The 26,158-nt window shown below is 37.6% G+C and overlaps 1 protein-coding gene across 1 annotated transcript; it reads left to right on the top strand.

The window, feature by feature from the left end:
- The first annotated feature begins 1,135 nt into the window (after positions 1 to 1,135).
- Positions 1,136 to 26,158, top strand: LOC114479614 (MAGUK p55 subfamily member 7-like). Its single transcript, XM_028473375.1, has 17 exons — positions 1,136 to 1,150; positions 1,219 to 1,311; positions 3,605 to 3,682; positions 6,143 to 6,223; positions 8,872 to 9,006; positions 10,483 to 10,564; positions 10,656 to 10,741; positions 11,543 to 11,617; positions 13,000 to 13,199; positions 13,285 to 13,355; positions 13,934 to 13,987; positions 18,817 to 18,990; positions 21,326 to 21,406; positions 21,491 to 21,584; positions 22,511 to 22,619; positions 23,647 to 23,790; positions 25,928 to 26,158. Exons 1-17 carry the CDS (start codon positions 1,136 to 1,138, stop codon positions 26,156 to 26,158), a joined length of 1,803 nt encoding a protein of 600 aa, XP_028329176.1.

Below are 26,158 nucleotides of genomic sequence, written 5' to 3'. Positions count from 1 at the left end.
GTACTATTGTTTTTAACCTCCTAATTCTATTTACTCCATATATTGTTCATGCTCCAAATGTGGCTGACAGCAATCCATAGCAGTCACCCAATATCAATATACTGTAGCAACTAGAAGCAAATGTGTCTGTGACTTTTTCACAGCTGAACTTTATTTTTTATTATTTTTAACTAAACGTAACATAAAGAAAAAAAATATATAAATAAATACCCTCAACTATTCCGAGCAAACACTTTGTGTTCTCTAATAAAATGGTAATTCAACATTTAAAGATCATTACCAGACTGGCTGGATATTCTGTATTGATTACTCTCTGGTAGGATTGAGGTCAAAACTAACATTGGCTGAAATAGAGATATAGTCTCCTTTACTCTGAGCCAGTTAGACACTAAACAACCTCTCAGCACAAGTGGGCGTTGTAATTGCTCTGCAAAAACTAGAAAATATACTGGACAGTCTGAGGTAAGCGTAATTATTATTTACTTGTTCTTTTATTTACACTTTATTCTGTGGCAGTCATTTTTATTCAATATCTATTTGTTCTGCTCAGTCCAAGGGAGTTAAAATTTAGCCTTGATTTAGAATTACAACTGCACTTATGTAAGCTATTCTGATTAAAACAAAAAGACCACCTTATGCACATTTCAAACTCAAATTACCTCCAGGTTCTGTTTATGAACCGGCAGAATTGGGCTAAATGTAGCTTTTCTTCAAAAAAAATGTCAGCATGGAGTCCAAAATTCACATTATTATTTTTTTTTTATTTTTATGTTGTAGTGTAACAAATTCTCTATACAATGATGAAGTGGACAATGTCACCCTTCATAGGTAGGTAGAACATCTAACAGCCTTCTGTCTATGTAAAGCTTTCATGGTAATATCACGTGTGACCAGTTGGGGGCAGAAAGTTCCTTGTAGAGCCATTTAGCACTAGTCAATAAACATGTTGGCTCCAGTTTCATACCTAAAATATTTTAACACTCATTCTTCATTATTTTAATTAATAAACTAAGCTGACAAAATCTGTAAAAAAAATAATAATCATAAATAAATAAATAAATAGCAACAACAACAAAAAAAAATGAAAAAATCTTGACTTTCTTCTTGAATTGAACTCACTGTTGTAATCCTCACAATGTTGTTTATCCACGTGAGAATAGATAGGCTACAGATGGAGTTTAGATTAATAAAATGTGTAAAATGTTTCTTGTTTTTCAGCTGCAGTCACTGATGTTTCACACAGACCAAGAGGAGGACTACAAGTTCCTCCACAGCATGCTGATGGAGAAGAAGCTTCACTTACTCTTTAAAGTAATGTCACCATTTGTGCTTGTACTTCAAAACTTTACATTTGTAGCAATACAAAATATACCTGTGATTTAGGCTGCCTTTAGTCGATACAATTATAATAAAACCCTATTAAAATTCAATATTCACACTCTTCAATGGGGTGGATGTTTGTGATGCAGCTTCCCAGCCTGATCAGTGTGGTTCATTTTTAGTTTTACTACTCTCAGGTACAAATATTTCATCTCACAATCTTGTTTGGAACAGGGGTTCTCAACTGGTCTCACCCTGGGACTTATATTTTGCCACGGTCATTAAATCGCGACCCACTTTTTTTTTCAGAATTCAACCAACTACAGTTAGTTTTTCAAAAATCGCTGTTGAAAACACACGTACTGTATATAATCATATTTTAAAACATAAATCTATATATTATCCTGTGCAACATGCATTTCACAGCATGCCTGTCAAAAGAAAAGTTTATTTCAAGATAAAAGACAATTAAGCCCAACACAATAGACATTAAGTATTAATTTGGTTCTAACCAGCTGTCCGCGACCCACCCAGTACAGGTCCACAACCCACCTTTGGGTCACGACCCACCAGTTCAGAATCACTGGTGTAGAACAAGACCAAGGACCACCTAATCAATAAAAGAATAATTACAAACCACTGGTAACTCTAAAAATATCCAAAACCATTAAGATATGTTTACTACTCCATACGAATGTATATAATATACTGTATTGTTATTTATGTAAAATGAAAAAAAAATGGCGTTTGAGTTTTGAAGGTTTTCTAATCACTTGGAATCAGTTGAAGCTGCGGTGGAATCACTTAAAGCATCTTAATCACATTCATCAAAACGATGCACCTCCTGTTGTGTTAGACATTAGTAAAACACCCACCTGCGTATAAGCTACAAGGCGGTGTCGCAAAATAGCTGTTAAATAAAATATAAAGTTCTGCTGCTGGTGTATAAATCTGTGAATGGGTTTGGTCCAGAATACATCAGTGAGATGTTAGTCAGGTATGAACCCAGCAGGTCTCTCAGATCTATGGACACAGGTCAGATAGTGGAGCCCAGAGCTCACAGTAAACATGGTGATGCTGCTTTTAGTTGTTATGCTGCAAAGAAGTGGAGCAAACTGCAGCAGAGCTGAAGTCAGCATCTAATGTGATCAAAGTTAAAAGCACTTTTTTTCCCCTACTGCGTATGATTGAAAGGGAGATTTATGGTCACGTTGTTGACGTAATGTGTTTGTTGATGATTTTAATTGATTTTACTGATGATTTTAAATGTTCTTATTGATTTTAAGCTGTTGAATGTTTTATCATGTAAAGCACATTGAGTTGCCTTGTGTATGAAATGTGCTATACAAACACATTTGCCTTGCCTTGCCTTGCCTCCCAGTGTGAGCCGGAGATAAGCACCTGCAGACCCCCGTGATCCTGAAAAACAGGCACAAGTGGGTCTGAAAATGGATGGATGGATGTTTAAAAAAATCTGATATTAGTTTGAAAAATATATTTGTCTAATAAACTGAATGACCCACTATTGTTTGCTTGAAGACCACCTTTGAGAATGGCTGATTTAGAATAGGCTCCTATTTGTTGCACTTTGAGATTTGTTCTCAATGTAAAGTGAATTATAAATAAAATTTATCATCATTATTATTATTATTATCATTATTATTATTATTATTAGAGGTGGACTGATAAGGGATTTCCAAAGGCCGATGCAAATATCGATTTTCTTTTTTTCTTTTTCTTTTTTGTAATTCAGCCGATGTCCGATATCTAAAGCCAATATACTTTTTTTTTAAAGCGCATTAATTATGAAAGACAATTGAAACACTCAGATGATATAAATGTATATATTAGAAATTAAATTAAATACACCAATAAAACATTTATTGAACTTTAAATATATCTGTACACAACCAAGTAAAACAAATATCCTTATCCTATTAAGGATATAATAGGATAAGGATATTTGATTCGGCACTATTATATTATATCGGCTTTTTATTTGTCTGCCTATTGGCTTCTACCTCTCCCATGCACATGCTATTATTATTACTTTTTGTAGTGGTTGTATATTCATACATCCGAATGGATGTTTTTTATGTTCTTTTTTCCTTTAATGGCTACTCTAAAGTGCTAAATAAAAATAAAAAAAGTGGGTCGATGGCCGATATTGTGAATGATAAACAGTAGAGGGTAAAAAAACACACTATATAAAGGTTGAGCTAACAGCCTGTGTAATCACATCTCTACACAAAACCACATATGTCTGTGTTTTCTCATTGAACAGATTCATGAGAAGCTGAGACACTTTGACAAGAGGAGTCCTGTCCCTGTCCAGGAGGATGCTGCAAGCCTGGCTTTTGACGTGAGTCTCATAACTCCTGACAGTTCAACTACTTTTTCCATCAAATCAAACAGTATTCATATCATTTCCTCTATTATTTCGATTGTTTTCCTCACAGACGTGTTGATATGTGGATTGTTGGTTATTTAGAATGATTAATGTTAGTTCTGTTGTATCACATAAACAGAATTATAAGGCAGTTTCACAGTAGATAGAATTTGGTGTCTGTTTGCCCAGAGTTAGGTAAGTGAGGGAGGGTCAGTGCTGAGTAATGGCCTGCTGAAAAGATTTGCTCCACAGTGCAACGTTACATTTGATGGATTACGATTAACTTCAAACCCCATGAGAAAGTCACACGCCACAAACATGTACGGAATCAAAACTTACTGAGCAGCTATTTTCCTTTTAAATGCTCATCAATTATGTAATGCTCTTCCTTGAAGTCTTTTTTAACCAGAACTGATACACCATTACCTGTCATATTAACCCATTTTTATTGAGTTTATTGAAGCTTACGAAGTTAATTATAAAGAAAATAAGAATCATGAGTACCTGTCCTACGAAGCTGGATAAATATATCCGGGACATCTTTCCGTTAGCGGGCTTGACTTAACCAAACATTCGCCATCACAGAGCCGCATGTTATCAACAGGGTTTTCCAACTTAAGTCACAATTGAGGAATAATTCTTTCAAAATATGAAGAATAAAAAAAACATCGTTTGGACAAAAAGCAACACTGTTGCTGCAGCAAAAGCAGGAAGAAAAGAAATGCAAGCAGATAATTGGCTGTTAATGCATACATTTGTGAGATTGTACAATATTAATTAATCATATAATAAACAGACACTCTGATTAGTTGCGACTCCACATCCCACAATGCAATGGGCAAAAGTTTTCTGATAATGTCAATAAATAGTTGAGCTCAGATACAGGGCCGGCCTTCCCGACAGGCAACACAGGCGGCCACCTAAGGCACCACATTGCACCTCCCGATTTGTTTTATTTTTTTTTTTAAAACAATAATTTAAAAAGGTATAATAAATGTGAAAGAGACCCTTTACAATCACTGTACATGTTTTCTCTTAATTGAATATTAATATTAAAACTCTAACTATACCTGCTAATCTTCTGCCCATATTTGTATTTTTTTTTTTAGGTGTTATATTGTATTATAGTGCATTATTCTAAATTTTAAAATAGGTTGTATTTTTTTTTCATTGGTTTGTTGTGTCACAGAATTGCATTGTTTTGTCTTGATATTTAAAATAAATAATAATGTGTACACACTGTGTATAGACTTGAAAAAAAGAAAAAAACATAATCTATTTTTATTCATTCATGGGGAGGAGGGGTCCAAAGTCCACTCTTGCCTCGGGCCCCGAATGACCTAAAGCTGGCCTGCTCAGATAACACTGTTGAGCATCATTTTCAACTTTGACTTTTTTCATCTGTTTGGCCTACTTTATGTATTTATCTGATTAAAAAAATAAAAATTGTCCAGCAGATTTAAGTTTCAAAAAGAACATTTTGTTTTGTTTTGATTTTTACAGACAAAGACACCATAACTCATCAAATTAACCCTCACGGACCACCTATAATGCTAATAAAACATTTGTAACATGGAGTTTGAAAGAGATATGAGTTTTGGATGAGTTCTCCTGTTAACATCTGGGCCAGTGATGGATGCTCACGGACCACCAGTAGTGCACAAACCCCACTTTGAAAAACCTTGAACCTGCTCCCTCCACTTCAGTCAACTTTAACTTTGGTTGTCATCACAGAGAGAGATATTTCGATATACTCCCACATTCCCATCTTCTTCTCTCCTCCTCAAATCAACCCTCCTTCCATTATCCTAATCCCTTCATTGTTCTGTTGGCCTCTCTTTCTCTTTTGGCTTTTCATTAATATCACTCTCAGTCTGGTTTAAATCACTGGGACCTACTGGAAGGACCAAACCCATTGTTTTGTTTCCCTTCAGAGAGAGACTTCTGTTTGCCCACAATGGAAACGGATGACCTTCATGCGTTGTGTCTTTGGAGTGTGCCTCGACATCTTGAAGCAGTAGAACTCATTACTGCAGTCTATGCTTGACAGGACAGGCGACTGCACGCAGTCCGTCACAGGCTCGCCTCCCCACATGGCTGACAGTCAAGGCTGCTCTGTTTCCCTTGTCCGAGCAGCAGTCGCGTATAGCCTTGCACATTTAGGAGCTTTTTGTTCCACTCGAGGCTTGGAATAAGAAACCAAAACAGGACCATGAACAAATAGATCACATCAACGGCATAAATATCCCAATAAGCTCCGCGGAGTGGCAAGATTATGCAGAGAACCCGAGCTGATGATGTGTCCTCTTCTAATTTAAATGTTTTTCTTGAATAGCCTTGAACATATTTGAATGATTCTTTTTGTTAATGTGAGGTCTTATCCCTCAAAATGACAAACAATAACAACCCATTTCTCTTCTGCTGCACTTCCAGTTGGCCGAGGACCTTATCTACCAAGACTGTAATGATGAAGTCAAGGAACTTTTTCTACTTCTTTCCAATCCCCACTTTAAGGTGATGACTGTTTCCTTTTATTTCCCATAACAAAATACACAATGTCAAAATACACAAGCTAGCTTTTGCAGCAAATGTTTTAGGCAGTGGCTATCCGTACGGTTGCCGTATCAATATACAGACATTCTATCCGTACGCAGCGTATCTCATTGGCCAGTTTAGGTCACGTGACTATGACTAAACCTAACCCTAACCCTAGAAATTGTTGCGATACAGGGTTATAACCTAACCCAGGGGTCTACAACCTGTGGCTCTGGAACCTAATGTGGCTCTTTGACTCTTTTGCAATGGCTCCCTACAGCTTTAAAAACTACTGAAATAGTTTTTTTTTTTTTTTACAGAGGCTATTAATGATTAATGACAAATAAAATCAAGATATAGCAATTTGTTAACCTAAAAAGAAATCACATTCTGCAATGACTCAGCACCTTCTTACTTCACCTCCTGCAACATCTACAGACCATCAACTTTCCTGTACCTGTGACTAAACTTCAGTTTTAAATCCATGGTAAGATAACTAAACTAATAAAACACTATTCTGGAAGAAAATAGAGATTTTAATTGTGTGGGAACAGATTCATTTAACCACCAATGTGCTGCTTAAATATGCATGCTTTATGTGTGGCAAGAAATGAGCAATTAGCACATGACCACATGATCATGTGTTATCAAACTTCAAGTTACTTTTTGAAGCCTTTCAAATACATTAACTAAAAAAAAAAATCTTATTTATATAACATTGTGTTCATGTAAACTGAGATGCGTAAGAATTTGAAGATGCAAGATACTGTTTTATTTCTTGACTGTTTTTAAGTTTCCATTTACATGATCAATATAAATCACATCAAATTAAATCAAACATTATTCTATAGAATTTTAACTGTATGGAATTTAAAACACTGTATTGTCTTCACTGAGAAGGCATTTCTTCAGCTCCAGGAGGACTTTAATCCAGGTGAGATGAGACAAAATGGTTCCTTTGAGAGTAAAGGTTGCAGACCCCTGACCTAACCATAACCCTAAGACGCTATGTACGTGTACTTCGGTAAACGTAACAATAGTACACTTTCAATTTTTTTAACCAGAACTCAAACAAACTTTGCTTTGTTTCCTTTCTATAACTTTATACTTTTTATTCTAACTGCTGGTATAGTTCTTACATCAAGTTTGATGAGAAGAGTTTAAAAAGCAGATTTTATTCAGCTAAGAATAGGAATGTATTTTAATCATCCACTTTATCATATGCTTTATCACTATTTTTGATGGGATGGGGACTTTTTTGTGTTGTAAAAGGCCAACATGGATCCATGCTGAAAAGTGTGGTAATATTACAAAATAATATTCAATCTAAATCAACAATTTAGATAAAATTGGCAAAGCTTTTTTAGTCTTATTCTCTGAACCTGAAGGTAGTGTTGCCAAAATACCTGATGAACTGCTCTTTTTGATTTCTTACTATTTGAATACAACTACTTTTTACTTGCATTTATTCTGACAAATTTACTCCTCACCTCAACTGCCAGTAGTCTAAAGTATAATGCTGGAGAAGAGTTTGATATATTGAACCAATATACCAGATTTAAACTCCAGTATTAGCTGGAAATGTACACAAAAATCGCAATTTATTGATTTTTTTTAAGTCAGTATTAGAAGAAAAGAAGAAAAATAAATACATATAATTATTATATTATTAATTCAAATCTGTTTATTGTTTATTTACATTTTTATAGGTTTATTGTATATTTTACGTCACTACTTTACATGAGTGATGCACCCTCTCTAGCAATGATGCATCAATGTAGAGCTCAGTGTCACACATACAAAACTGGTTTTCCAGTTTAAAGGGATCAGTTAAAATAAAACAAATCTATTGATGAAACGTGTTTTTGCCAGTTTAGAAATCTTTCCAAACCAACACGGTAATAGGAGAACCTATTTTTTTTTTTTCATGCTGTCTTGCTGTGTCTGATCTACTCTGGGCAAACAACGGTTTGTTTTCTAAAATTCAATTTTATATAACTCACTCTTGGCCAAAGTTTAGGCCAACTTTAGATTTTATTCAATCTGATTTCACTTCATCATCGTGCCGCCTGAGAGGTGCTGACATCTATTAACCACACCGTCCCTGAAGCAGACCTACTCCAGACTGATGTTTATTAGTGAGCACTCAGACTGCATGTTCCTCACTTCACTTCTGCTGACACTCATTTTTTCCACCGCACACACATGCTGCGTATGGTTTTACAGAACTTTTTTTTTTAATGAGCAACCTCAGCCAACCGACAACTAACAGGTTTGTTTGAACAGTCGTAATGACCTGTTGGTTCTTGGCTTCAGCACAGGAGTTCACACGTATTTATGAGAGACAGCGGGATATAATATTCTGTAAATGTATGTATGTAAAACTCTCCAGAGGCATGGTTGGTCACACATTGGCAGCTTCAGAGGAAAGCAACTGTTGATGGACATGAGGATAACAACTCAAGCAAACCAGATAATTAGATTGACAGATTGTTTTATTTAGTTTTTATCATTTATTACAATAAATTGAATTCACAAAAGTTGTAAGGCTAAGGAATTGATGCCGTTTGGATTTCAACCAGTGTCAGAACGGAATGTCTTTCTTCTCCCTGGATCGTCCTTTCCAGAGTCTTCTGTATGTCCACGATGCTGTAGCTCAGAGAGATTTTGAACCTGCTCTGCCATCTGTGCCTGACGATGTACTGGAGGAAGATGAAGATTCCGTCAAAATTGTCAGTTTGGTCAAAACCAAAGAGCCTCTGGTAGGTATGCAGTTTTCAAAAAAGGAAACATGTTAATCCAATTCTATAAAGCACATGCGTCAAACTCATGGTCCAGGGTCATGAGTTCCATAAATGTGTCACATTAGGAAAAACATGTATACATCACATTTTTTGATCATAAGTACCTCTACATCATCACTGTAGAGGTAGGACTGATGACATAATCACTGTAGAGTTAGGACTTTATTAGAATTCGTAAAGCATTTATTTATTAAATCATTTATTAACGGTATCATTGCAGTCCAAACAAATCTGAAATCTTGAACCAAGCAGCAGCCGTGTTGAAACTTTCAGGTCAGTCTGATCCTGATCCGCAGAGATATTTGAGGAACACACAGTACTTCACACATTCATATTTGTTTTTTATTTTTATTTTAAACAAACATGTTTATTTGGTTATGTTTTAAAACAATCTTGACAATAAAGTTGAATGTTTATAGATTGAGATATTCCTCTTAGCAGCCTGTTCACTTGGATGATGAGCTACGCTTATGGAAGTTATTAAGAGTTTGTAGAGCTAAGTAGATGTTAATTAATTATAGCAGCTTTCCGTTGTATGCAAAAAAAACTCGTTATGGTTTAACCCATCTGTCATTCATAGTCATAGCGCTACCTATTAGTAAAAGCAAATCATAGGTATTATTTATGCACAAAACATTACAGGAAAGTTTGTGATATAATCCTTGAAAATGGTCAGCTACGTCTTACCACTTTAAAATTTCTGCCACACCCCGACATGCAACACACCTCAACGTGCGCCACTTCCCGACATGCGTGTGGTTACGAGGGCCCGTTCATCACTGCTTACAGCTTTAATAATTTTTTTTTTTAATTCTAGCAGCTGTGACTAGAAGATTATCAGTTGCACAGACATTTAAAGTGGGAAAGAATGACGATGTGGCTGCCATGTTGTTATCTAGACTAATCGCACGATATAAGTAGTGTGGAATGAAATTTGGGGAGCAAATACTACAATTATTTTCATAATTATAGAGATTTTTGCAGTATGTACATATGGTTATAGATTTAAATCAACTAAAGGTCTTCTTGTGGGCATATAATAGAGAACATATGTTTGTACTGAACTCAAACCTGTAGACTGGGAGTGGGGAGTGGACTGACCTGACTATGAATTGGCCTAGAATCATTGATCCAATAAGTTCCTAATTTCTAAAGAACACTGTGACACAGTCGCATGTGTTGACTCCAGTCAGCAACATAACACACTCTTTCACTAAATCACATCCATCTGTTAACAATAATGCTGATTTGGAAGCTGATTTTTCCTGTTCTTTGAGTCATATGACGGCAGTTTTTTTCATCTTGGGACAAAAGTTTGTTGTACAGAACATATCTAAGAGGCTTATTTGTGCAGGAAAGTAACAACTATAACATTTCTACCTTTTTTTTTCCTCCTTGTATGACCTTTTTGTGGCTCTTGTGGCCATCCTCAAGGGGGCAACAATCAAAAGAGATGAATCCACAGGGGCAATCGTTGTGGCAAGAATCATGAAAGGAGGTCCAGCTGATAAAAGCGGTAAGCTGTTCACATCATCTAAAATATAGCTACTTTTTATACATGGTGGGTGAAATACAATGTTTGTTTGTGTTCTTCTAACATGTTGCAGGACTGATCCACGAAGGAGACGAGCTGAAAGAAGTGAATGGAATCTCTCTGGAATGCAAGAAACCAAAGGAAATCATTCCTTTACTGGTTTGTCCAATTCAATTATAAAGTTTCCCCAAATGTTTTCTTCTCATCTGCTTTAGTTTTTGCCATCTCTCTTTTTCCTCTGGAATATTTTAACCTCAGAAATAAACATTAACCTGTATTCCTTACATTTCATCACCTACATTCCACCATGTATAACTTTTTTCAATCAATCTTAATCAATACTTTTCATTATTTTAAGTATCACGTCTTTCATAGAGAAAAACGTTTGATCGACATAAATCACGTGTCAAACTCAAGGTCCAGGGGCCAAATCAGGCCATTTAAAGCATTCAATTCAGCCTGCAGGAGAAAACATGAATTATTGTGTAAATTACAAAATAATCCAGTTGTAGATATCTCAAATTCATCAACTCCACAATATTTTTAGGGGATTGCATTTTTCCTTTGTTTATATCACATGATGAAGGCAGTCATTTTTATTTGCAAATTGTGGAAATAACTCTTTTTCCACAAAACATTTCTCAAAATTACACAAAAATTAATAACAAAATCAAGAATTTTGTAAGGGAACTGAACTGATGTTAAAAACAAGGGCACAATAAAGTTAAAGTTGTTCTTTTTTCCCCATATATATATATATATATATATATATATATATATATATGTATATATAAAACATCAGTCATTAAAGGTGTGTTGAAGACGACAAGTACTAAAACCTGATGGAAAGTTCATATCCATGTTGATAATTTCTTACCACTTCTACAGCAACACCCAAATCAATGTATTTGCTAATTATCCAACTGTTCTTTCACGGCGTGTTTTTTCTCTTCTCTGCAGGCTTGTTCACAGAATGAAGTTAAGTTCAAAATCATCCCAGCTTTATCAAAAGATGAAATGTCCAACAAAAAAAAGGTACAGTGACTTGTCAGATGTGTGTGTTTGACGTTGTGTGCAGGTATAGAAAGCATCATACAGGGTGGGGACAGCCCACAGCTTTTACTGTATTTTCTTTAATTGATTTAATACACATGTGTCAAACTCAAGGTTCGAGGGCCCTTTAGATCGTCCAATTTGGCCCAAAAGAAAAAGTAAAAATGACAGAAAACATGAATCACTGCATAAATGACCAAATATTTCAGTTGTAGCTATCTTTGTCCCTCCAATTACCAAAGATGTGGACTCAAGTTACATGACTTGGACTCAAGTCACAAATTTGATGACTTTAGACTCGACTTGATAAAATAACGAAAGACTTGCAACCTGACTTAGACTTGAAAACAAATGACTCGTGACTTAACTCGGACTTTCGCCTGTAGACTCTGGAAGACTTGACTTCCTGCCCTTCTATGACAAAAGATTTTATCAAATGCAATTATTGTTAATGAGCAATAAGTCTGCTCAAACCTCTGCAAAGCCATCCAACTTTGATTGGCAGGTCTACCTTTAAACAAACTGGTTGTTAATCAGGAAGCAGCTGAAAGCATCAAGCTAGGCAGAGAAAATGATTCCAAGAGTGATATCTTTTGGATTTAAATATTATACCATCATTAATAATTGATTTGGAAAAAACGATACCTTGTTCTACTTCCCAGTATGATTATTGTTTGTTTGGTTAACAGAGGAACTTTGAAAATTTTAAAATCTTAAAAAGGAGCGTGATTGATTTTCTTATAAAAGCATTATGTCAGATTATATCACTATTATTGACAAATATGTACTCTGTTCAAGTAATTCATTGTTTATATCAGTTAGATAAACTTGTTCTGTAAAATTGCACTAGCTGTGGTGCATTATGTATTCTTGACTTGTTGTTAAGACTTGTAAAATAAAGTTAAGGACTTTTGACTTGACTTGGACTTGAATGGCCTTGACTTGGGATTTTAGTGACATGACTTGAGACTTACTTGAGACTCTAGAAGCAGTGACTTGTTCCCACTTCTGCCAAATACACATATTTAATAAAATGACACATTGTTTGCAGGGGCTTTTGTGTCTATATCACATGACTGCAGTCTTATTTTATTGCAAATTGTGGAAAAAACAAACATTTTCTGAATTCCAGCATTTTCCAACAAAACTCTTCTAAATGACAATAAATTGATCCCAAAATCAAGGATTTTAGATGTGTTGATCTTGCAGGGACTGATAAGATATTAAGTGAGACAAAATTTTCCAACACCAATTTAACAATAAATATTAACCACTTCCAGTGAATTGAGATACATTTGGTTTTCAGTTATTGTGTTTGAAAGCAAGGTAATTCGAAACTAAATCACAAGGATTTGTTTCTCCAGCTGTTTGTTCGTGCTCTTTTTGATTATGATCCTGTGGAGGATCCCACCATTCCGTGTCAGGACGCTGCCCTGGCCTTCAAACGGGGGAACATCCTTCAGATTGTCAGCATGAACGACGACACGTGGTGGCAGGCCCTTCACATAGGCGACAGCAGCAGCAACCGGGCCAGACTCATCCCATCACAGCAGCTACAGGAAAGGTGTCCTTTTTATTACATCGTTCACCTGTTTTACCAAAACTACTGCCCAATATGATCCAGCTTTGCATTATCTGGTCATTTACAGACGAGTTGTACTCCAGAGACCCAGAGCTCTGTTCAAGCCTCCAGCAGTGAGAGCACCAGGTGACCATCCCATCTTCTTCTATAAACTCACCACACCTGAAACTCATAAAAACACGTTCTAATAAACGTATTAGATGGTCTTTGGAGCTAGGATGGGAGGTCAGAGGTTGTGGCTGAAGTTTAGGGTGAAGGTTAAGTTCAATGGCATGCTCCGGCTGGCCTCCTCTTGTTCTGATGTGTTCCGTTTTCTCCACATGCTTCACAGATGAAGTTGAAGACACTGCTGGTTCGTATAGGCTTTTATCTTCTTTTTATTGTATCTTCCATCTTCAAAATCATTAAATGTTAGGAAGCTGATGGATTGATTATCCAAGATCAATGATAAGTTTATGTCGCTATTGTAACGGAGCATGATTAAGGTATTAAAAGGGTGCAGTGCTGTCACACAACACTCAATTTTCCTCACAATTCTAGAGTAAGGCCATCATCAAGTGTATTAAGTTTTAAGCATGGGTTTTTACTTCAAAATGATGAAAATACATTAGTAAAACTTTGTAGGTGAATAAATTCAGAGTATCTCGTTTCAGAGAAGCATGCATCTTTACAATTTTCTCAAATTTTCATTAACTTTCATTTTTTATTTTTTTATTTTTTTGCAGTCATAGAGGCTGTGGACTATGGGGCCATATCTGGGATCCACATCGGTGAGTTGTTTGACTTCATCTCACTGACACTTGAACTTAATACAACTCGTGATAACAGATAATGACAGCACACAGCAACCCACTCATTTAAACCTATTACTAAAAAGAGAAAATTAGAAAAGGTCATACAATGTGGCTCAGAGCTTGTAGTTTATCTCATAGGTCTGGTTGGATGTAACTGGCTTGGGATTGTGTATGTAAATAATGTAAAGGATGAACTTGGGAGATGAGGGGCTTATTTATAAAACTGTGCATAGATAAGATCATTTCAGCTGGCATACGCTAAAACACAGGAATTGCATACGCAAAAAAAATAACTTTAGAAATGTATAAAACAGGGCGCACGCATGTCCTACGCCTGTTTCTGTTTATAAATCACAACCGACTCTAAAGTGGCCGTACGCTAGAAAATGCCTTGCTCCGCCCATACGGTGCTCATAAAAGGTCAGACGAACGTATTGATGAATATTCAAGATGGACCGAGTTTGAATGTGAGTTTGAATCCTGGAAAGTAAATCAGATTTTAGATGGAGCTCATTGGTGACTAGAATTCCTGAGGGCACTTCACATGGTTCGTGTGGGCCACCTGGGGCCGGCGGGCATCATTTTGGTGACCCCTGACTTAGCTAAGCCAAGAGAGGCTACCTTAACTTAAAGGCACACTGTGTAACTTTTGGCCACTAGGGGGGCTAGACCTGTAACTTTCATATCAAGCGCCACAGCACTGTCGCAAAAATCAAAAGTCAGTGGGACCAGCCTCACTTGTCTTTTGATTGTGTATGCAGACAGTAGTTGACCTGTAACTTCGGGATAAGGATTGGCTCTAAGGGTTGGGTTGGTCGGGCTGGGGTACAAAGCGGGGCTGGGCCCTCCTCTCCCTGCCGCCAGAGACCTGGCACTTGGTCTTCCTCGCCGAGTCGGTGGCGCTCCCCCCCACTCCCTGGCCTTGCCATCGTCGTCGCCCCCCTTCGCCAGGGGTCGGCGTGGACGGAAGGGGACAAGCCACCCGGTGTGCGCGGGTCAGTGTTCGGCGACGGGCGGAAGGCGGGTCGGTGGAGGGTGCCGGGTCTCGGCAGCGTCTTTTTAGCCTCCTCAGAAGCAGTTTTAAACTTTTTGCTTACCTCGGCCATGACCACTAGCAAAAGCCTTTGCTCAATAAGTATATCCAAGCCCGTGGTCACGTAACTGCCATAGAATGATACGTTCTCCAGGCATTCTCCAGGTCACATGACCTGGCCAGTGACGGTCCATCTCTCCAAACTTGCATGGGCGGTATTTCAAGAGGGAAGCCCCGCTCGGAGCATTGATACTGTCAAGCGCTGTGTATTGGCCTGAGAAATTATTCATTTAAAATAACTCATATGGGTCAACTATTTAGGTCAAAAAGTACGCGATGTGCCTTTAATAAACCACAAATATGACCAATATCTCCTAACTTCCAGCTCACCCATGGTAGCAGAAACATCTTGTATTCTTAAAGTAGTTCAGGCTTTGTGTTCCTTTACAGTTGAAACATTGGCCTTTCTCATTCAACTGTAAATGACGAGAGTTTTTTCCTCTACAACTTGCTTTAACATGTCTATTTTCCAGTACAACATTGATTTTATGCAGTGTGGAGCAGCTTCCTAGAAATTTTTGAAATCATCAATCTAAATTTCATGTAAACAAAACTTTGAAAGCGCTGTTCTACAGTGGCATGTGTTTTGAGAGGAAATGGATGGACGTGCTTACAAAATCAAATTACAGCTGACGTCAAAAGGGTGCCTGGCCGCGGCTCTTAGTACCAGTTAACATCATGAAAGAAAGAAAGGATGCCAAGTCAGCCTTGGCCAGACCACAGTCGCATGGCAGGAGCTGGATGTTGGATGGGCTACCCAGCGATGCGTGACAGAATGAGTTCTTGTGTCTCAAAAGGAGATACATGTGGTTCAAGTTGGTGCTTCACACCAGAGCTTTCCTCTGGCCTAAAAAACCCTCAGTAGCATGGCTAAACAAGAGATTGTGTTGTAAACCACTGTACAAGTTTGTGGAAGAATATGTACTCGTATATTATAGCTGCAATGGCCAAATGTTGGTGTGTATGATTCATGGTTAGGTTTCACTGTTAATGTAATAATTATGCTTTATCTGGAGCCTGTCCCAGCTGACATGGTGAAAACACCCAAAGCAGCTCACAAGTCAAATTCCTAATGTGATTAACAGCTAATGTGCATGTTTTTGGCCTGTTTCAGGAAACTAGAGTGGCTGGAAAAGGGGAAAAAACTAAAAAAAAAAAGGCACAGGAAGAACAAGTAGACTCCACAAAAAAATGCTTAACCTCAAATCTCACCAGGATCCACAACTTGATGTGAGGTGACTTTTGTAACCACCAGGATTCTATCGACACAAATTATTTTATGGTCCATCAAACCATCCTCTAGCTATACAAAGTGTCTACAGGCTTTGACTTTGACTGTGAATTTGACAGTTACATAACCTGAGATGTCCATTGGGAACAAATGGGAACAGAATTTACACTAAAGATCCCAAATATTCTGACCACAAGCCTAATTTAGTGTATTATTTTCTAGCCCTAACAGCTCTGACCCATGGAAGCATTGACTCCCCCAGACTTATGAATGCACGCTGTGGTATCTGGCACCAAGACATTAGCAATAGATCCTTTAAGCCCTCTAAATTTTGAGGGGGAAACTCATTTGCCAAGAGCATCTTAAAGATGCTCAGTTGGATTGACAGTTGGGCAATGGTTAGACAAGATCAACTCATCAAACGTGTTGCTGTTTTCCTCTCGGTTTCTGAATTTTTATTTTTTTTTGCTTTATTTGAAAAAAACGTGATCCTTTTCATGGGGGATTATCATGTTCTGTCCTAAATAAGTGCACATTGTCTGCAACAACGCTTATGTAGATCAGTGTTTCTCAAATGGGGGTACGTGTACCCCTATGGAAGAGGTAGGCAACTTTTATCACAGTGAGGGCACAAAAATGTGTTTGATCGGAGGGCCACCTGATCAATATTCATGACAGCATTTAGAATAATGAGTGATCCAAGCATTAATACAGGAAAGAACAAAGAGTTTGTACAGTAACGTTTGTTGTTGTCTTGCTTGTGTATTTTTCCTGTTAAATATATGTTCTTTAGAGTCATATTGTGTATTTGTGCTATCATTTTGCATTTTTTGGAGTAATTTTTGTGGATTTGTGTTGTTGTTTTGCTTGTTTGTTAGTACTGTAGTGTTTTTCTTGTCTTTTGGTGTACTTTTGTTGTCATTTTTTATTTTATTTTGTAAATTAAAGTAATTTTGTGTATTGCTATTGTCGTTTTGTAGTACTTTTGTGTGTTTTACTGTATTTTCTTGCAATGTTGTAATTCTTTGCATTTTTTTAATGTATTCTTGCTCTTGTTTTGTGTATTTTTCTGTGATTTTGTACATTTACTTTGGGGGCCGCTTAAAATTAAACCGAGGGCCAAATGTGGCCAGCAGTTGCCTATGTCTGCCCTACGGGTACGCGATGGCACTACAGTGGGTACTTGAGAGAGAGGGAGGAAAATTAACAAATTAAAGCATTAAAAACATAGGGTTATATAATGTTTATTTTTAGTTAAAAAGGACAATCATACTAAATACTACCAGCAACTCAAACACACAAAATAATAGAAAAATAGACTGAAAATTAAAAAGAACAGACAAGCAACAACGAAATACACAAAAGGACCAAAAACACACACATATTAGGAAAAACTCCTTACTATTACCAGCAACACATAAAACGACAACAAAGATACACTAAATGAGAGAAAAATATACAAGATCACTACACAATACATAAAAATAATGAGAAACAACCAAACGACACCAAAAGCAAACACACACAGAGAATAATTGAATGCCAACAACACATAAAAACAACAACAAATACACAAAATAAGAGAAAAATATACTGAAAAATAAAAAGAATAGACAAGCAACAACGAAATACACAAAATGACACCACAAACACTCACACACTAAGAGAGAAAAATCCTTACTATTACCAGCAACACACAAAACGACAACAAAGATACACTAAATGAGAGAAAAATATACAAGATCACTACAAAATACATAAAAATAATGAGAAACAACCAAACGACACCAAAAGCAAAGACACACAGAGAATAATTGAATACCAACAACACATAAAAACAACACAAAATGACACAAAAAACACAAAATGATAGAAATTATCTTGATTACAACATGAATTGAAAATACAAAGGTCAGTCTTCGTTCCACATCAGGCGTGAGATGACGAGAAATGATAAAAACTGAAGGAATAAAAATATTCAGGTTGAACTAAATACTGTTTCATTCAACTTATTTACAAAATGAGATTGTTTAAAATGTGTGTCATCATCAGCCATTCATTCTATCATTATACTATGTATAGTTATTTTTTCACAGAATTATGAGCAAATCGTGGGACAAAAGAACTACTTGCATTCAAAAATAAGAGAATGGGGGAACTTGAGCCAAAAAAAGTTTGAGAAGCGCTGGAATAGATGATACATAACTCCAAACATTATGTTTCCAACAGGAAGATTGATCGAATCTTTAACTCTGCCAGCAGAGAACTTATGATGCATCCCCCTTTAGTGAGATAACTTGATAGTAATGGGCATAAATTGTACCTGATACAAGGTCAGCTAAGACAATAACACTGACGAAAGTTGAAAGTGGATGTCAACGTATGTATGTTCCTTTAGTTTGGCAGCACAAATCTAAAAACTAGAAGAAAGCCTTTGTTCCGATGTCTGTAATTCATCTATCTGTTGTGTGTCTTTCTCAGCTGGTTCAAGACGGAGTTTCCGACTAGGCAAGAAGAGCCGATGGGCAAGAGAACGGGCTCGGTCTTGGAGGTGGAGCACCGGAGTCCATGGCTTAGTTTGTCCCTCTACCTACACAGAAGTAATCCCTCATCACAAAGACTCCAAGGAAAGACCACGTCTGGTTGTCCTGGTTGGTACGTTGATTGTTTCATACACATGTTGATTCTCATTTGTGTGAAGAAAGAAAGAAAGAAAAAAAGAAAGAAAAACATCCATCACATCACATCATTAAACCACAACTTTTTCCATAACAGAAATTCATTGGGTCGCGAGTTTGTTGTGGATCAAAAGTATAAAAGTGCTGCTTTTGATGATGATTTATGTTCCTAGTCTGGAGTGCAAAAACAATCTGTTACTTATCCACCACGTAAACACTGTCCGACTGCTTTACCTCTGCCAGCCATTCAGGCCATGCTTTCCTTCAATACGTGATGATGCAAGTATCGGCCTTTTATTAAAACACAGAAAAAGTAGAGAGATGAAAGTATGGAGGTGAAGTACAAGGCGAGGAGGAGAGAAACACCAACAACTAGAGAAGAGATTAAAGGGAGATGAATGTGGAAATGCGGCCAAAGCTCCATCATCACACTGGAACAGTTGAAACAGCCTGGATTTCCATTTAGCCCTCTTTAATTAAATTGGAGCGCGACCCAACCCTCTACTACGTTTTTACTGTCTGATGTGAAGGTTTTTTCATTGACTGGTGGTCATCATTAGGAATATATAGCTTATTGGCAACAACGCTAATGGACAGGAAAACCAAAAAACCTGGATCATTAAAGCAGAAGCAGCTGGATAATGTTTGACCAGGCTGGAAGTATATGCTTTCTCTTTGCACCGCCCTTGAAAGACTAGACCGTCTTGCACATGGAAAGTTGGTTAGAGCGACTGCCAGCCATGCTAAGCCGTAAGGATTGTATAATTGTTGAAAAAAAAAAAAAAAAAAGTCATAAGAAAGCATCCTCAGCCCGATGACGCTCCTCTGCAGCCTTGCAGGGCAGCTGTAAAAGCCATTAACAGTGTAGTAAGAGCGGAGAGTCCATAAACCTGATAGTTTGTAATGTTTTAAGCTCATGCAACCCAGTGATGGAAAAGGCAGGTATGAGAGGAATCCTGGAGCTCTATTAAAGGTTGATGCAATCAGCAACAGAAGACTGTTCTAGATCAGGGTTTCTCAAATAGGAGTGCGTGTACCCCTAGAGGTACGTGATGACTCTACAGGGGGTACTTGAGAGAAAGAGGGATGAAAATTAACAAATGAAAGCATTAAAAATATGGGATTTTATATTTATTTTTAAGTTAAAAAATGATAATCATACTACATATTGCCAGCAACTCACAAAACGACAACAAAAACACACAAAATAAGAGAAACATAAACTCAACTCAACTTTATTTATATAGCGTAAATTACAACAAAGCACTCAGAGCACTTAACAAATAATAAAGTTTGTAGTAAGAAAGAAAGAAAAAACCCAACAAGATCCACATGAACGAGCATTTCGCGACAGTGGGAAGAAAAAAAAACTCCATATTTTTTTATAGGAAGAAATCTCCAACGCAACCAGGTTCAAAGGTGTCAGCCATCCGCTTCGACTGGTATTACTGAATAATAAAAAGAACAGACAAAGAACAAAATACACAAAGTGACAGCAAAAACACACACACTGAGAGAGAGAAATCCTCACTATTACCAGCAACACACAAAAAATAACAAGAGAAACATACAAAACTACACCACAAACACACACGCTGAGAGACAAGTATTTAAATATGGCACACAAAAACACACAAAATAAGACAAAAATATACTAATTAATTAAAAGAACAGACAAACAACAACAAAATACACAAAATGACACAAAAAACACACAAAATGATGATAAAAATGATTGTTAGAGCATGAACTGAAAATACAAGGGAGAGAGATGACCAGAAATGATAAAAACTATAGAAATAAATCTATTCAGGAAGCACTAAATACTGTTTAATTCTACTTATTTACAAAGTTAGATTCTTTAAAATGTGCGTTATCACTCATTCATCCTATCATTATGCTCTATATTTGTTTTTTCAAAGGGGGTACGTGGATTCAGAAAGAAGAGAAACAGGATATTGAGCCAAAAAAGTTTGAAAACTACTGTTCTATATGTTACTTTGTGTGTGTGTGTGTGTGTGTGTGTGTGTGTGTGTGTGTGTGTGTGTGTGTGTGTGTGTGTGTGTGTGTGTGTGTGTGTGTGTGTGTGTGTGTGTGTGTGTGTGCGTGCTACTCCATTGTAATGACACTAACATTGTGTGTCATATTCAAACAAGATGCTGCTAGACATGCAGACAGAGGGTGGACGTAGACTCAGTTTGAGTGTGAAACTCAGTACGTCTGATTTCTTTTTCCTCTTTCTGCCTCTCCGATGTTAAAGACAGATGTGTCATTTTAACGGCAAACAGTGATATTTGTGTCTTTGTCTCCAGGGCCCGGCGGCGTCGGCGTCAATGAACTGAAGAGGAGGCTGCTGATCTCTGACCCTGAGCGTTATGGCGTCACCGTGCCGTGTAAGACAATCTACAGCTTTCATCTCCATCAGTGAAACGTCTCTGATCCCATAGTCCCTCCCTCTGCTCTGCTCTGCTCTGCAGACACCAGCCGTCCAAAGAGGAAGCAGGAAAACGAAGGGGTGGAATATCACTTTGTGTCAGTTCATACATTCGAAGAGCACATTCTGAATCAAAGGTACTGCTAAACAAGGCCGTGTCAAACTCATTTTAGTGTCGGGTCAAATACGGACCAGTTCGATCACAAGTGGGCCACAGGTTTTTGGCGGGAGAACGAACAATTTCAACAGTAGTAACTTACATCTGTAATATTGCATTGTTTAAGTGTCTGTATGTATGTAACGATGTACTATATGGAACGGACACAGGACATGTGAGTATGATGTGTTGTAGTGAAAAATACAAATTCTACCAGAAAATTCAGAAAATTCTGAATTCTAAAATAATTTGCCCAAGTTTGCTCTTCCAGTTATAAATCAGACATAATATGGAAGGCATCAAGAACATCTAAGCAACAAGTGACAGATACTCAAATGTCCTTTAATTTTTTTGACCAATTTTGATTGAATTTGGGGAGATTTTGTGGAATAATTTGCGAAAGATTGTTGGGTTTTGGAAAATTTTAGAGTTCTTTCAACAACAATTTATGGTAAGACTTTACTTGAAGTTTTGCACAAAAAGGCCGACATGACACCTGTCATTAGAATTAAGTGTCATGAAGGCCGTCATTAAGTGTTGTTTGTTACCCCAACTTTAACCCTAACCTATACTAACTCCACTAGATCCCTCGACTTAACCCAAAAAATGCCAACATAGCTCTAAAGGTGTCATATTTAGTGAACAACACTTAATGACAGCCTTAAACTTCACCCTAAAACTTCGAATAAAGTGTCTCCCAATTTACAACTGAATTATTTGGTCATTTACACAAATATTCATGTTTGTTCTGTCATTTTCACTTTTTCCTGTGGGTCGAACTGGATGCTCTGAAGGGCTGGATTTGGCCCCCGGGCCTTGAGTTTGACACACGTGTGCTAAAGGGTTCTATTTTGTGTAACACCCATTACAATCATGTTCTCTTGCTTTCCTGTTCCCTGCCTACAGGTTTATAGAATACGGGCGTTATAAAGGTCACTACTATGGCACATGTTTGGACTCTTTGCACAAAGTTTTGGCTGAGGGCAAAGTGTGCCTCGTCGATGTGCACCCCAGTGTAAGCACAAAGCAAACAAGTAATTACCATTTGGTAACACTTTACCTGAAGTTTTATAAGGCTGACATTACGCTGTTATTATTATGACATGACATCTGTCATTAGCATGACTAAGGTGTCATAAAGGCTGTAATTAAGTTTCGTTCATTACCCTAACCCAGACATGAATATCTGGTGGTCCGGGGGCCCTTGGTTTAATTTTATGCAGCGCCCAAAACAAATCCCCCGAATATTGCAATTCAAAACGTTGAAAGGAATAAGAAGCCCAACACAACACAAAATAACTTCAAAAACACACAAAGCATCAGCACAATTACAACAAAAGTACACAAAGTAACAATAAAATGACAAAAATACACAAAACGACTCCAGAAATTCAAAATTTCACCACAGAAAATTTGTAAATGGCAAAAAATACACAAATTAACAACAAGAGCACCCATAAGCACAACAGACACACATAATGAAAACTATTTTGCCAAAATTACAGAATAATACCCAAAATGACTCCAAAAACAAACAAAATTACTAAAAACTCACAAAACAACACAACCACAAAAAGGCAAATACACAAAATGACAACGAAAATGAGCAAAATCACTTGAAAACCACACAAATCAGGAACACGTATTTACATAAATGAAAGGGAAAAAAATATACAAAACTACCACAAAAACACAGAAGTCTTTACGTGCTTGACTTGGTCGATATTCGAAATACTGTCAAATGTTGATAATGTGGCCCTTGATGAAGGCAATCACATTTTTGTGGCCCTGCTGGGATAAAGGTTGGCCATCCCTGCTCTAACCCAATCCCTTTGTTACTCCACCTAACCCAAAAAATGCCAACATAGCTCCAAAGGTGTAATAATTTTGCGAAAGGTGTCATAATTTTGTGAACAAAACTTAATGACAGCTTATTGACACCTTATGCTAATGTCAGCCTTATGTATAAAACTTCAAGTATATTACGTAACATTAAAACCATCATCCCTGACACCATCTATTTCTGCTCCGTGTCCCCACAGAGTATAAAACATGTGTACACATGTGAATTCAAACCGTACGTGGTGTTTGTGAAGCCCCCACGCATCGAGGAGCTGCGCCTGACCAGACGGAGAGCGAAATTCATCTGCGATGACGTAGGAACCAACCCAGTCAGGATCTTCTCAGTAAGAGAGAAAAGTCTTCTCCATAAACAGAACACACGGCGCCCAGGTGCATGTGTGACATGTGTGAAGTCAGGTGCTTGTTTCATGTCTTGTAACGCACAGGGTGGTGAGAGGTCACTTTGACACTGACGCTCTTTGACTCACAGGATACACCTTGCTCCACACATGGCCCACCGTTGTGGGTTTGCCTTTTATGAGACAATGAGGGGAGGTTACAAGGCCGCTCAGTGGGTGGCTTCCCGTCCCACAACCAAAGGATGTTTTTATCCAGATGAAAAAATAATGAATGAATGGAATCGGCTTCTTGCTTTGGAGCTGGAGTTTTGTCACTTTCAAAATAAAGGAAATCTACTTTAACAATTTTTCATATTTTTAATTATTTTTTTAAAAAAAAGATGCAAAGTTACGCTAACTTTGCCCACCTGGCTTCACATTCACTTCTTGACCCTGGTTGGCCTCATTAAAGCCACTGAGCTCATCCAGCTGTGCTGCAGAGTGGCATTGGGTAAGCAGCCCAGAGGAGAACATAGAGTGAAAGCCTCCGTTTTGAACTTGTAGCACAGCTGGTGTGAAAAGGCCTGTTATCCTTTTGTTCTCAGCATGTAATGACGTGCTACGCTCTAATGGACAGGATTTAGTTTCTTAACGTGCAAAGTATTTGCAGAATACTAGTATCTATGTAACTAATATTTAAAGATGTTCCCGTCGCCATATGGCAGAGGTCTCAAACTCCATGCTTCAGATGTAAAATATGAAAGACTGCAGTCTTCAAGAACACTACAGTTATATAGCTTTACAGTGAGAGGAGATCAACTAATGATCAATAAATCATTTTTGATTGAAATACAGAAAACATTAAACATTTGACTGAGCCTTTGCCTTTCCTTTAGTTACCTTGCATCACTTCATATACAGCACACGTGTCAAACTCAAGGCCCGGGGGCCAAATCCGGCCCTCTAAAGCTCCCACTTTGGCCCGCAGGGGACAGTAAAAATTACAGCAAAAACATGACCCATTGTGTAAATCGCCAATTGATTCAGTTGTAAATATCTCAGAACTTCCAAATACACGAATTCAATAAAAATTGTAAGTTGTAAGTACCCTCAATTTTTCCAAATTTCTACAATTTTCCTCAATTATTCCCCAAATTAAAAAAAAATTGGTCACAAAATCAAGAAAATAAGATTGTGCAGGGACTGATAACTGTCACTAATTGCTTGGATATTGTCAGTGCCTTACATACTTTAAATACTATTATAGATGGAAGTGTAAACTAAGGCACATGAATGAAAAAAATGCTGATTTTATTGATTGATTGATTGATTTATTTATGATATGCGGCCCACATGAAATTAAAAGGACCCATGTTAAGCTAAATTGACTTTTCTGTGCTTTAAACATAATAAAAGTGCTATTTGGGCTTCATACACATGCCCAAAGTGTTTATTTCTATAGATTCCCTCAATCATTAGTTAGAGGGTGATTTGCTCCTTTCTTATTGCAGGGTGAGCCCAAACACCTCGCTCCAATTTGATGACGCGTTCCCACCTTGATGACAAATTTGACGCGACACTGAGCTGGAGAAGCCACGCCTCCAGGAAGCTCTCTGCCGTGATTGACATGTAAACAGACACGCCCCACAAAGGCGAGCGTGTCAGCGTCCTTTACGCAGTGCTATGTATGTATTTTCTACAGTCTATGTATGTACAGGTGAACGCCCCGCCCCCACGCTCTCTATTGTGTTTATAAAGCAGCATGAGCTCGGCTACGGAGTGGGCGGGAGGAGGGCGGGCCGTCCTCTAGCCCTACGTCACCGTGCACGGAGGAGGAAGTCAGTGTCCTGTCAATAGACACGCCCACTCATGAATATGCATAAGTACGCCGCAAATCAGCCTGTTTGTGTAGAGTTCCTCAGAAAGTGACTTTTCAGAGGCTAAAACTCCGGAAAACAGGCGAGTTTGGTGAAATAAACCTCAAATATTATGATTTTGGGATTCTTGGAACAAATGGAGATGGGTGAAAAATAGCATGACATGGGACCTTTAAACTGGTTCGTATTCGGCCCCTGAACTAAAATGAGTTTGACACCCCTAATATACAGTCTCTGTGTTTTTCCATATCTATTTTTTCCTTTAGGAGGAGGATTTTGAGGACATGATGGACATGGCTGAAACTATGGAGAGCCATTACGGTCACCTGTTTGACAAAGTGATTGTTAACGGGGACATTGCCACAGCACTCAGGGAGTTGAAGGCAGATCTGAAGAAGTTGGAGGAAGCAGACGTCCAGTGGTTTCCTGCAGAATGGTTTTGCTCCTCGCCAACAACTGCGCAAAGAAGTTGTAGCCATTTAAGCGGCTGGATTTAG

The sequence above is a fragment of the Gouania willdenowi genome, chromosome 17 (genome assembly GCF_900634775.1).
Source record: "Gouania willdenowi chromosome 17, fGouWil2.1, whole genome shotgun sequence".
Taxonomy (NCBI): Eukaryota; Metazoa; Chordata; class Actinopteri; order Blenniiformes; family Gobiesocidae; genus Gouania; species Gouania willdenowi.
Note: the sequence above shows the minus strand (reverse complement) of the source record. Positions and strands in the feature narration are given on the sequence as shown.